The sequence below is a fragment of the Chelonoidis abingdonii genome, chromosome 3 (assembly GCF_003597395.2).
Source record: "Chelonoidis abingdonii isolate Lonesome George chromosome 3, CheloAbing_2.0, whole genome shotgun sequence".
Lineage (NCBI taxonomy): Eukaryota > Metazoa > Chordata > Testudines > Testudinidae > Chelonoidis > Chelonoidis abingdonii.
The window spans coordinates 163,981,577-163,995,484 of NC_133771.1; the positions used below are offsets into that span (position 1 = coordinate 163,981,577).

The 13,908-nt window shown below is 41.5% G+C and overlaps 2 protein-coding genes across 3 annotated transcripts in view; one reads left to right on the top strand and one right to left on the bottom strand.

Annotated features, from left to right (window-relative positions):
• CDC42BPA (CDC42 binding protein kinase alpha) overlaps positions 1-3,316 on the top strand; it is a 346,923-nt gene extending 343,607 nt beyond the window's left edge. For both annotated transcript variants that reach the window (XM_032798238.2, XM_032798235.2), the window contains 3 exons: positions 473-590; positions 1,255-1,412; positions 2,823-3,316. In XM_032798238.2, the coding sequence (XP_032654129.1) occupies positions 473-590; positions 1,255-1,412; positions 2,823-2,954 (408 nt within the window). In that variant the 3' untranslated portion in view covers positions 2,955-3,316. The remainder of the gene's footprint in view (positions 1-472; positions 591-1,254; positions 1,413-2,822) is intronic.
• An 8,708-nt stretch (positions 3,317-12,024) lies between these two features.
• COQ8A (coenzyme Q8A) overlaps positions 12,025-13,908 on the bottom strand; it is a 53,222-nt gene continuing 51,338 nt past the window's right edge. The window contains 1 exon segment of the mRNA XM_032798239.2: positions 12,025-13,437. Coding sequence (XP_032654130.1) covers positions 13,144-13,437 — 294 coding nt within the window. The 3' untranslated portion in view covers positions 12,025-13,143.

Consider the following 13,908-nt stretch of genomic DNA (forward strand, 5'->3'; position numbering starts at 1 on the left):
CTGCATTTTAATTTAACTTTAAATGAAGCTTCTTAAACATTTTAAAATCCTTAATTACATACAACAATAGTTTAGTTATATATTATATTTATAGAAAGAGACCTTCTGAAAACGTTAAAATGTACTACTGGCACATGAAACCTTAAATCAGAGTGAATAAATGAAGACTCGGCACATCACTTGTGAAAGGTTGCCAACTCCTGTATTAGAATGTTCTTTCAGTTGTCTGCATATGTCCATGTAATTCAAATCTTCACTTTCATGCTGTGTGTTCTTCCAGTCTCTGCACTTAGCTGCAAAATAGTATCCTGCAAATTTGATGACCTGTCACCCAGAAAATTAGGGAAGGTGAGGGAATTTAGGGTTGGGTTTTTTTAACTTGGTATCTCCGCCCTATAGCACACTGCTGACTCAGTAGTAAATGAACTAATGAACACAAACCTTTCTCTCTTTGTGTCTCCCTGCACTGCAGAATCTTCGGCCTCAGGAAAGTCGGACCATGTTCAGTGGCTCTGTCAGTATCCCATCTATCACAAAATCCCGCACAGAACCAGGCCGATCGATGAGCGCCAGTAGCGGGCTGGCAGCAAGTGAGTGTCTGTCTTGCCACAAGCCCTGTGCAGAAACGTTATAACCTAACACTGCCCCATACAGGAACATTACAGCTGTGCTTGTTGAGCAGGATTTTCAAAGTTGCTCAGCAGTGGCCCAGCTCTGTTCTCACTGAAGCCAATGGGAATGTTTTACCAATTAGACTAAAGCTGAGAACTTCTGAAAATCCCACATGGTGTTTGCTGTTTCTTAGAACATATATATCTTGATGGTATTAGAATAATCTCAGAATTAGTACTGTATTCCTCAATACTGTGATTTCCTGACTGCTACTTAAAGGCTTCATCCTGCTGTCATTGAAGTCAATGGCAAATTGTCCATTCCCCCCAATGTTTTGGGTTTTTTTAACTTTGTTGTTAGAGTTAATTACTTGGAGCCTTCTGTGCATGTAACAGCACTGGAAATTTGGCTGCTGACATGGAAGGGTTAAATTTTACTCCCATCATCCTGCCTAGATATTGCAGCATTCCAGTGCATGAGCACATCCACCATGTCATCCAGAGTACATGGAAAACAGGGAAGTAAGATTATGTAGAAGGAGGTTCTGTAGGAAAGCAAAACTAAACAAAGTAACAGCTAGCCAACTTCTTAGTGTCTTGCACACACATCCGTGATGTAGTTTTATTCACACACACTTTTTAGGATCATCGGCACAGAACGGCAGTGCTTTGCGGCGGGAATTCTCAGGAGGGAGCTATGGAGCCAAGCGTCAGCCCATGGCATCGCCATCAGATGGTTCACTGTCCTCTGGTGGTTTAGACCAAGGCAGTGACGTGCCGACAAGGGACTACGAACGAGAGGTGAGTAACAAGAGCGAAGGGAAGAAAACTGCAAACTGTGGATACTGAATAGGGCCCAAATTCTAGTCTCAGTTTTGCTGGGATAAATCTGGAATAACACTGGTGCAACAGAGCAGGATTTGGCCCTAAGAAGCTTAGAAATCATTGTTCAAAATAAAATGTTCTATTGTTTGTCTTTTGAGACTTGTTGACAGGATTTTAGTCAGACTATGTCAGCTTTAAACATCTGGGCAGATGTGCAGAAAATGCATTGAGGTGGTATACTCATGAATGTAGTAGCTTGATAAAGTAGCTGCACAAACTTGATACTGACCATTTGTAGCTAAAAGGAAGAGTATTCCTTTTGGCAGCAAGAAAGCTTAGGCCATAAGCAGATGAGTCATAAAAAAGACACATTGGTTTTGTGTTCATTGAATGCCTAGAATTAATCAGTTAATATGTAAAAATTCAAAAAAAAAATCTTCTCTTCTGACAAGTTTTATCTGCATTCCACCAAAATATTGAAAGGGAGATGAGAAATTAATTATTGTTTCATCTGTTACACCATTTATAAAACACGCCGTTCACTACGTCTCTAGAAGCATGTACAAATAATACCCCTCTGAGCCACCACCTCGCTGCATCCCCCCTTCATGCTCCTCAGGGCAGAATCCTGAGTAAACAGATGAGCGTAAAGGTCAGAGTAATAGAGAGAGAGAATTCCATTGTCAGGAGTCCTTCACAAGGAACAACATGCTCCTGCTGGTTCAAACTGAAGATGGCTGCAAAAATGCCTCAGCCAATCTCTCACTCTGCATTATGTAGGGAGAGATGGGGGCTTTGAGGTTGCCAGGGCTTTTATAGATCAGAATCAACACTGTAGATGAAAGTGAACTAAGTGCCAGCTCAGACTGCAGAGCGGGCAGGTGCATTCTACACTAACTGAAGCTTCGACATGATCTCAAGGGTAGTCCATGTAGAGTGCTTTGCATCAGCATTCACTTTGAAAGTTACAGAGGGGCAGATAACTGTGACACGGCCCACATCAGAAAGGAGACTTCTTAACCAAACCCAGGGGTGAAACAAAGTGTCTCCAGCCACCACTAATATATGGGAGTCCAAGAGCAGCTGGGGGTCCAGAAGCAACCCAATGTTGCAAACCTCAGTGAGGCAATAGACCCAACATTTGTCTGCAACAAAGGCAGATGTGTCTTCTGTGTACCATGATTACTTATGCCTTGTGTGCACTGGGCTTTAGACAACTTGCTCAAATGCACAGAAAAGCAAATATTGAGCAAAGTGTGTTATTGGATAGAAAACTTAGGGGGAAATGTATGCAGACCTTTAGCTCTACCAACTCTTTTGGTCTGACTGATTCACTCCTGTTGTGTTATTGCTTATTGATGATGTTCTGCATTTTTTGGGCTGCAGGATTCTGATTCTCCAAGGCATTCTACAGCTTCTAACAGTTCCAATCTAAGTAGTCCTCCCAGCCCAGTTTCTCCTCACAAGACCAAAAGTCTCTCCCTGGAGAGCTCTGACCACGTGAGTTGGGACTCATGAACTGCTTCAGCATTCAGATCCAACATCACTGCGGCTTATTATCCCCATGGCTTCCCTTTCACTCAACCCAGTACTCACTTTCATCGCCCTTACCGCTCCCTCTGAAAATGTTCTGAGGGGAAGGGAGGGAAGAAGATAAAAGGTTTGCCTTCTCTAGCGCTGTTCAGTGCTGCCTCGGCCTCCCCAGATTTAGCAGCAGCAAACAAGCAAACCTAGGGTGTTGGTAAACAACAGATGCCATAGATTTGTATTAGTACTGGTTTCATTTCATGTGGCTACAGCTGCTTCCGTTATTACAGATAAATTTACCCCACTAACTTGGAAAAAAAAAAAGTAGCTTAAATAGACCAGAACAATATCAATTAAAAGAATAAATCAGATGGATTGTTTCCATACAAGAGCTAATTATCTTGTACAAGAGTAGCACAGAGACCCCACTCCTGGTGGGGAGCAATCAGTCCATCAGAGGCACATGAAAAGCTTTCAGCTAGCCACCATGTTTGAATGTCAATCTGATTGTCGCCAGCAAATCCTTATTAAACGATGCATATTTTACTACAGTAGAGAGTTTAAATAAATACACAAATTTAAGAATTAAATACGTATGTATATATTCAAGGAGAAAAAGCATCGTGTATGCAGAAGAAGATGGATTCCTATTTAAGAGAACCTTTAATTTAAAAAGATTTGTGTTGTTCCCGTTTTCATGCTAAGTAACACACACATTGGAGACCTGGCATATATTTATAATATGCAGGAGCAGGAATGTTCCCTTTGGGTGGCACTTCACTGTTTTAGGAGAAATCCCCCACGGTGTGTTCAGTGACCTTTATTCCTCTTGTCAGTAGCAGAACTAAAGCTGTAAGCCTCATTTTGAAGATGCCCCTGCCTGTCATCTGTAAGAGTAACATTGATTTGAAAGTGAACCACTCTCCCATCTACAACAAAGAGCAACATTCAACCATGTTGTCGTCGTCATGGTTTCCAGTGGGGCGGGCACTCGTTGTGCAGCTTGACACCTTTGGCACTCATGGATCTCTGCAGATACAGTATACACCCTACAACAGTGAGATAGTGCAGAAGAAATCATAGGTGATACCATTTCTAAAGAAGGTCAGTGACTGACCTGGTTTAATGATAAAGGAAATGGTCTTCCGAGCCTCCTTGGCCATATGTTAACCAGAAAGCTGTTACGTTGATTATCAAATGTTAGCATACAATCTACATCAATGAAATGTGAGTCCTGTTAGCCCAAAAAGAGCCTCTGTGGAATATGTTGTTGCTGTAGCATAGCAAAGAACCTTGAAGACACTGACCTAATACTGTTCATGTTGTGGCAGTTCAAGACACCTGGTGGCCCAGAGCTGCCATGATGATGAGGTTAATGATTTCCCTCTCCCGCCATTTTGGACTGTGGTTTCAATTTTTTTCTATACAATACCCTGCTGTTTGATTCCAACAGCGATGCAGGTTGTAGGCAGAAATCACACCACCAGAGGACAGGATCAGCAGAAGATGCAGGCCTCTCTTTCGGCAAAGAGCCTGACATTTAAATCAAGGGAATAAAGAGGAGGCAAGATAAAAAGCAAACCGATGTCAAGCAGGAAGATCGTCCATTCCCTTTTCCAATGGGATCATTGCTAGCTTTATGCCACGACCCCACTCAAGCATATAAAAGGCTTTTTGTATTTAGAAAGCTGGTTTTCCTATGATTTGGCATTTTTTTTATGGCTCCTATCAAATCATTCCAAGTGCTTACAGTCAGCAATGTAACATGTTCCATTCACATTAATAGATGCTGAAATGAGTGGGAATTTTCCAGGGTCCCTTCACTGAAGGAACTTATGGGTAAGTTCAAGTAGGGTTCAGACAAATTAGGTTAATTTACAGGCACAACCAAAACACAGTGATGAGACACAGATCATTGCCTTTACTTTGTAACCATGCAGGGTCTCCTAGGTGCTAGTTCTGTTTTATTCTGCATGGAGTGGATTGTCCACACACAAACCCATCATTCAAAGGTTGGTTGCTTGGCTGTTTTTTTGGAACAGGGAGGAGAGGGAATACAAAAATTTCTATAAAGTATCATATCAAAATCCTGCCTGTCCTGTTTGGTATCATGTTGGTGCCATGTGTTTCGTTGTCACAAATAAACTTAGCATTGAATAGTAAAATCAGTACCAGACAGGCAAACACTGAGACCCTTCCCAGCATAGTAGCTTTTCATGTCTTTGCAGGAGACACACATAGACATATCAGAAGGACTGGCATTATTTAAAGTCCATAGTCACCTTTCTCTTAAAGGTTGTATATTGTTCCATGTGCACCAAAGGCTTCTCTTCCTACAATTGCATCCTCCTCCTCCTCCTGGTGTAGTCCACCGTGGCCTCACGTTTCAAAGTGTTGCAGACTAGTTTTGTATTTACTGTATGTTGTATTTAATGTTAATCATATTTTGATGTTAACCTGTTAAAGGGAGGATTTGAGGCTGCTAGGAAAAACCTGTCAGATAATCCCACATGGGAGGGTCAGTAGCAGAACTGGAATCAAACTGTGTATTCCTTTTGCTTCATCTCTGCTCCAGTTGAAAATGGAACCAAAGAACCAAGATACAGCTTACTTTTAAACTAACTCTAAACAAACAAGTAGATTTGCTTATTATCCTCTTATGGTGAATATGAACCTGTTTAAATGTACATTTTCAGATGGAGCATGGATTTGTCACTTTACAGAGCTGAATTCCGGAAGGTGAGACCCATCCTGTGCAGCCTAGCCTGTTAAATACAGTACTTATGTTGGCCTCTGGCTCTTGGCAGTGTCCTTTTCAAGATGACTGTATTTTGTCTGGTATTGTACATTTTACACAAATCATGCCTTTTAAAAAGAGGGAGAAATAGCAATTGTGTTCTCAGTTGAAAACCAAATGTCCACATACATTATTTGAAAGTAAAAAGCATTTTAGGAATTACAGTTATATAAGGAATCGGTTCTGATGGGTCCAAATAAGTGTAGGCCACTTGAAATTTTTGTTGTGAACACATTACAAAACATGGCTGTTGCAGGTGTGCTTTTTAGATTCTCATTGGGATAAGAAAAATAACTTGGTCATTTTAACTGTAAGACTCTTGTCTGATATCTCAGAAGCAGTTGGCTTGTAAGGTTTGGTGTTTGCTACTAGGCATTGTTTAAAGTTTCCAGTTATATATGGTTGCATTTATCCAGGCAATGTATACTCTCCCATTGAATTTTGACTAATATATTAGCATATGTTCTGTGTACACTATATATATATTTTGTTAAGACTGAAACCATTCTTCATTTATCAGGACATACTCTGTTTAAGCAAATACCTTTGCTTCAGTCACTGAAAGGCTCCAAATAGATTTAAGCATGTCCCTGAGGACCATAGCCTCCAGAATGAAAAAAGGTGCGGGAAATCAATTTAAGCTCCCAAAAAGATCACACATCCCACATTTCATAATTCCCAAACCAAGCTTTAGCACTTTGTTTCACATACCACGTCTAAACCCACTGCATTTGCTAGTTTTAAAATATAGTTCTATTACTTAGGCAGCTTTTCTCTCCATCTCAGTCTCTTAGGGGCTAGCTTGTTTGTTATAAATGTGGATTTTTATTATTCAACAGTTTTGCAGTTCTGACTTGTGCTGTTAAGAGCCATAATCTTGATTTTGATAAAATTACAAACACCATGTGTTGCACTCAGATATATATGGTTTATGAAACAACAGAGCAGAGGGATGCAGTGTTCTCTACATACAAACCAAAAGCACAGATAATGTATTTGGTGGATGTAGTTAATTACAACTACAACCTTGGGCTTAAGTAAAACATTATTCCTAGAACAGCGTCAGACTTCCAGAATGATACACTGCAGTCAGAAGAATTTTTGACAAATGGGTGCACCCTGATAATATACATTTTGTACATCAAGAAGCTTGGATGGGTTAGACTAAAAAGAGAGCAGGCCTAGCCACTGAATGGTAGATAAGAGGTTCCTAAAATTCCAGCTATTTCTAGGTTGTTGGAAGCTTTGTTTCTTTCAACCATGTTCATAAAATTTGAAGTTTTTCACCAGGCTATGATTCACCCTTGTGTAGCGGGCTTATGTACCACTTAAGTTCTAAGGATAAGGCTTCAGTGGTATGTAGACTTTGTGCAGGCCTGCTACTGTGCTGACATGAATCTCACCCCACAGCTGTAGGCATGAGTATAGCTCTAGAAGATTAAATGGACTTGTGTACTCAAATCCTATTTGAGAAAAAAGCCCCCAAAGAGCCAATCTGCTGTAGATCTCCAACACCTTGTTGTGCAGTGAGGCAATTCCACAACTTGTTTCTTCTTTCTTTCCAGCCACAGTTTAAAAAAAAAAAAAAAAAACTTCATTGATGGAGAAGAAATCCACAAATAAAACCACTCTTGGTATTTCAGAGCAATTATACCTGCTTTTTTTTTTTTTTTTTTTTTTTTTTAATGTATGACAGTTTCATATCATTTATTTTTAAAAAAAATTTTTTAGGTTTTTTCATTGTAATATTATTGTACAGTTTTGCATGGCATAGATGTAATCACTTTTTATTTTAGAGTATAAGAGCTGACAAGTGTGCGTGGGGGGAAAAGATATTGCTTTTTGCCTCTTCTCACTATTTTATTATGCCCTCACTGTGGTAGGGGACATTGTAAGAGATTCTCTGCTACAGAATGATGTAGGTTCTTTTGCACAGAAATATTTAAGGTGGAACAGTCAACAATGTAATAAATGACTTGACACCAATATTTTATGTTGGTAACACTTAATATTAACCTACTTTGATGTACTGCAATAAAAACAGAACTGTTAGAAATACTGATGTTTTGTGGTTTTTTCCCCATCCTCTCCCTCTGTTAATCTTTTGGAAAAGGGGAGGAATCTTGTATTCCTGGTGAGTATAATCATCAGGTAAACCTGCCCTTAACTAAGTGATATTGACATACACAGATGAAGATCTTTTTACAGCTGCCACCACCTCTTTTAGACATTCACACTCACTGCTAGAGTTCAGTTCTGCTGAACTTTGGCCACCTTTCACTTCAGGACATTAAATGCCATCAGCTACAGCTCCCCTGAGCTTTTTGATTAGTTCAGTCTGTTCCACTGTAATTAAACCTCTGTTTCCATCAGTAGTCAGTCACCAACTTCCTTGCTTTTCAGTGAGATGTCCTGGACAGTCACAGTGGGGCAACTGGCATGCTCCTGGAAACAGGGAGAGGGGGTTCTATTTTTCTGAGCTGCATGTACTATGGGGCATTTGCCTCTTGTAGAGCTTCATCTCAAACAAAGCTGTAAATTTGTCATTCAGCCCACCAGGTCTGTCCTTTTTCTCAAGGATGCTTGATTCCATATTCCTATGCAACTAAGTTGGTATTAAGCCCTTGGGCTAATCCTCAGAGTCCAGCATCGTCACCGAGAGCCTGTTGGCTCTAATCTGTTCTTAGTGGAGGTTGGAGACTAAACACTTGTATTCCTATCTTGACAGTAACCTCAGAGTCCAGTCCTTGAACATATGCACAACAGTACCTCAGGTGGCACATGACCAGGATTCATACTGAATTTGGCTTCCCTGGCCTAGGGCAGGTACTGAGATGCTGATCTATGCCTCCAGCGAAGTCCTGGGATGGATTAAGTAAACCTGTACCTACTGGGTGTCTCCCAGAAATGAGGTCACCTGCACACAGTTCATTAGTGAGGTGGCTAAAGCCTCTGTAGGGCACAAAGGGACCTCAGGAATTCATCAAGTCCATGACACTGTTCTGAGGCATGACCACATAACCATGCCTAAACCATGCCTGACAGGTGTTTCTTGAACCTGTTCTTAGCCTCCAGTGATAGGCTTCCAAAAATGGTTGTGGCATCCCCATTCCCAACCTGAATTACCTGTGTAATGAGAACATTTTTCATAATAGCTAAGTCTCCCTTGCTGAAAATTAAGCCCATTACTTCCTGTCCTATTTTCAGTAGACACGGGGAACAACTGATCGCTGTCCTCTCTAAAAGAGCCCTTAATATAGTTGACATCTTACCTTCTCACTCTTTTCTGAAGACTAAACATACCCAAGTTTTTTAACTTTTCCTCATAGGTCGGGCTTTCTAAACCTTTTATTTTTGTTGTTCCCTTCTAACCTCGCTCCAATTTGTCCACATCTTTCCTAAAGAATGGCCTCTGGAACTGGATGTAGTCCTTCAGCTGAGGCCTCACCAGTGCCAAGTAGGTGGGACAATTATCTCCCATATCTTACATACAACATTCCTAAGAATACACTCTAGAATAATTTGCCTTTTTCACATCACATTGACTCCTGTGCAATTTGTTATCCACTTTAATAATCCCCAATCCTTTCAGCAGTAGCAGCTAGTCAGTTAGTCCCCATTCTGTAGTGAGGCATTTAATTTTTCCTTCTTAAGTGTAGTAGTTTGTATTTGTCTTTATTAAATTTCATTTCAGAGCCCTGACACCCACAGTCTTCCTCCATCAAGTTCTACCTTAATCAGAACAATTGTTGTCAGTGGGCCATTCCATAACCTGTGTGAGTTTGATCCTGTAGGCTTAGCTTCATGTATGCCCTGTCTAGTCTTCACTCTTGGCTAATGGTCCTCTATCTGAAAAAGCCTCTTTTTCCCCAATACCCTAGCACAAACTATAGTAGGCTCATAGCTTTACTCCCTTCCCCCACAGCTGTAGGTGCCCTACGGTAGGATGAAGGGCTATACAGATTCAAGGGAACTGGACAATGGAAAAGCAAAAAGAGCAGGACCGCTGTGCTTTGACTTCATGCTAGCTGCTTGGCTCTTCAGCACTGGGGAACCCCTGCTACCGATGTCCTGGCTTGAGCTTATGGTGGCATCTATGAACGGACAGGCTGGACTTCAGGTGCCACAGGCAAGGCCTGACCTTGATGGTTTGGCCTCCACTCTTCTCCCTGAAAGCTGTCTTTAAAGGGAAAGCAAATCTCAACCGTTTCAAGTTTATAGCAAAGAAACAGAGGTGCTGTTTCCTGGAGAAGAGGTTCTCAGAGGTTGCAAACTGTCTGCTCAAGAGCAGATGCTTTCACGTCCTTGACCTAATTCCCATATTTTGAGCACCTTTGCTAGCTAAACTACAGTGAGAGACACCAATACAAATTCTACATTAGTATAAAATAGCCTGGACTTTCTTCTGGCCAGGGCTTGAAGACAGGGCACTATGTGATACTGAGGCATGAACACTAGGTCACCCTTATGTCAAGAGGGTTTTCCAGTGCATTGTGCTACAACAGCCTCGATATATAATCCCATGATGGCACTGTGGGACTTGAGTAGTTACAAAGCCTTGCTTTGAGCCTATATATGAGGCCAGGAGGGCTAGAGCCTGAGCTCTGATCACCAGTGCTGCAACAAAGCCATGCTTCACCTTCTACTGGCATTTATCCTTAAGGTGAATCCTACATTCTCTTCTAACAAACCCACTGACCTTATCCTAGCCCAGGTATCCCACAGAAGACACTGTCTTTGCTCTAAGCTAGACGTGAGTACCTCCAGCATTACATGCAGTAATAAACAATAGGTCCCTAATTACAGTCGCAAGTACAAGAATCTGATCAAACTCTCCATTCTGAATGCTACTTACCAATATGTTGAAAACCCCTTTAACCAAGTTATGACTTTTGAGCCAATTCACCACATAATCTGAATACACTAGCTCTCGTTGTATTGCTTGCATGTTGCTGTAAACAATCTCCTCTACAAGGTCACCTGGTCCTAGTTCCTTGTCCACTTTTTAATGCTAACATAAGCCTTCAACATCTAAATATTTCACTTCCACTGATATTAGAAGAGCCAGGTCTCGACTTCCATGAGCTTTAAAGCCTTCAGTAATTAAAAATTCTCCCCCTCTCTACACATTACCACCTACAACTGACACTTCAGCAAACCAGAAGCGTAGCAACACAGTAAATTCAGATAGTCAAGAAGAGAGTTTTGGAGATCAAGGGTACAGAAGGCTATGGTAGGAACTCTGTTCTGTACATAGGGCAGCTGCCATCAGTGATGAAAGAAAAAGTACTGCATGCTACAGAACTAGAGTAAAAGCCTGTCTTGTTTATATCAGTGTGCAGGGGTTAATCACTGTTGGCCTGTGTACAGGAAGATTATTGCACTAGCCAGTAGACAATAGAATCAGTAAGATTTACACTTTTCTAGCATGTTCTCTAAACTTGCTGGTTTATCACTTTTTTTTAAATCAAGCAGGCTATAACTTTCATGTGGAGCAAGTTCCGTGTTTTGTCCATGAGCTTGGAAAAAAAGGTTAAATTAGACACAAATAGGAGTTTAATTCCTACATACTATTTTTTTTTTTTTTTATAGTCTGCAGGAGAGGTCAACTTTGTACACTTACCAGATTACAGAAGGCTGGATAAGTGCAAAACTGAGGGACTTGGCATATTCCATCTTCATGTTTACAGGCACTAAAAGAATTCGTAAAGTACTAGCAGACATGCTAAATTCTGTTTAACAGTCAGCTGAGTGTATTAAAAGTCTAAAAAACACATTCATGCACTGCCTTTTCCCATCCTGGGCAGACCAATGAGCTGACAGCTGTTGAGCCTACTCCATTTGATCCTGCTGGGAAGTAATTCCCTTTCAGCACCCAGTACCATCCAGACACAGTAGAACTGCACTACTGACTTTAGTTAAAGCATTAATGCAAGGGGAAGTTTTTCCTCCATGAGTTTGGGGAGGAAGGATGGAATGTGTCCACTCCAAGAGGCTCATAATGAAGTGACATTCAAATCTATTCCCAGGCCATGGAGACTGAAATAGGCACTGACAGAAGTGATTCTTTTGCAAAGTGACATTTCCCTTCCAGGAAAGGATGGAAGAAATACTGGAAGACGTTCTCTGACCCTTCTCCTTCAAGCCCCGTTTCTTCTATTCATACTGTAAAAGAGTCTATCTGGTTGCATGTTACCACTTGCTATTCTTCTACCCTGGTCATGGGAAGCAGAGGAGATGGAGTAACTGCAGGCAGAAGCCCTCTGCACAAGCACTTTTTTATTGAAATCAGTAAGTCATACAGATACAAGAATTGTACAAAACCCTAACAAGTTAAGTTTGCTAGTCTGACTCCAATTCTTTAAAACTGTGCATTTGACTATAGACATGTAATACACATTTCAGCAAAAGCTTGAAATGCCCATAAGAGGATAAGAGAACATTTCCCACTTCCCTCAAACTCTGCACTGGAGGGCACAGGAAGGCAAAGAGACTAATTTCTTTGCTGGGACTCTAACAAGCCAAGAAGTGTCAGGGCTCTGGCCATCAGGGGAGCTGATGCATACCAGATAGGGAAGATTCCCATTATTTGTGCTTATGCACAGCTCCTTTGTTTATACATTCAACTCAAAATTAAAAAACTGACTTTCTGAGCAGGAGTTCTCTGTGGATATGTTTAAATATAAATTTTGGCACTCCCTGCATCAGATAGTTTTAGCCTGCAAGCCAAAGACAGAAAGGGAGGCAGAAGGCATAAAATGTCATCCTATGTGTACACATCTTACATGATATCCTTGTCAGTAAAACCCAGGCGTCTCTGACGGCCACCATTCATCTTACAAGACAGGTCTGTTCTAGGTTACCAGGTATGTTATTCTATAATTCACAGTATGAAAGCCATTCAAATTCCACCTTAACAAAAAGAAAGGGGTGAGGGAAGTGTTTTTGGGGTTTTTTTTTTTTATGATTTTCTGAGAATTATAAACAGATTTCAATATAAACTAGTCCTGGTTTTGTTCTCTCTAACTCTCCTCTCAACCCTGCCCAACACATGATAAAAACCCAACCACAGTATGCAGTCACCATCAATATTAAAAATGCACTAGAGATAGCTGGCTGGTGCTTTGAACAGTGTGGAAGAACACAGCAGACTAAGCCCCACCACCTCAGGAGGACAATTCCTGTAAGCCATGGGAGTCTAATGGCAGAGTCTAGAACAGATGCTGTGTTAAAGAAAGACTTTGTCCTTGTGAAACAAACATTGAACTTCCAGCACACAGGCTGCTACATCTCGAGATGAGAATGTGTGACAGACTACATTGCTCTTTGCTAGATACAGTAGGATTGGGCCTTAAGAATCAGACACTTATTAGTTCATCTTCACTACTGCTCCTGCTCCTTGGCCCTCTTGCTCCAGTATTTGCTATAGGCCTCCTGGAACATGTTTTTGCAGGCGATTTTGGCCTTCAGTTTGGAGCATATGAGGAAAGAGCCCCCCATCTTCCGGTGGAGCGAGTAGGTCTCCTCTGGCGGAGGGACAAGTCGATGCTTCAACATGACCGGGATCAAACCATGGATCTTTTCTGTGGTGCTCTGGGTGCCGAAGTCAAATGGCTCCTCAGATGCAAAAGCCTCTCCCAGGATGAGAACAGCTTCTAAGTGGGCATTTTCCATCTCCTGCCCAAAAACAAAAAGGAGTCAATAACACACAAGGATGACTCCAGTACCAGCTGCTTTTAACACATAGAGGAAAAGAGGAAAAGACCAGGGGGCTAGTGCTCAGCCGTAGGCAAGGAAAAGGTGGTGCCCTGCCCGAGGTAAAGTCCAGTCTCCAGCCCAGAGACCCGGAGAAACTCTACAGTGGCTCACTTACAGCTGTATTAGAGTCTCACAGGAGACTTTTGGCCACTGAGTTACGAGAACTCAAGAGACTGTGCAACATGGAGGATTCAGCTGGGATAATGGGAGGGAGTCACCAGGAGGAATGAGAGTTGTGCATGAAGGACAATATTTACAGGTGTATTCATGCCCTGGGGAAAGGGATACAGATTCTTACTCTGCTTTGGCATGTGTGTAGGGCTCTCATCAAAGCCCGTGCTGCATAGATATAAAACACAAAGGTGGCTTTGCTGCAGCAAAGGAAGTGAA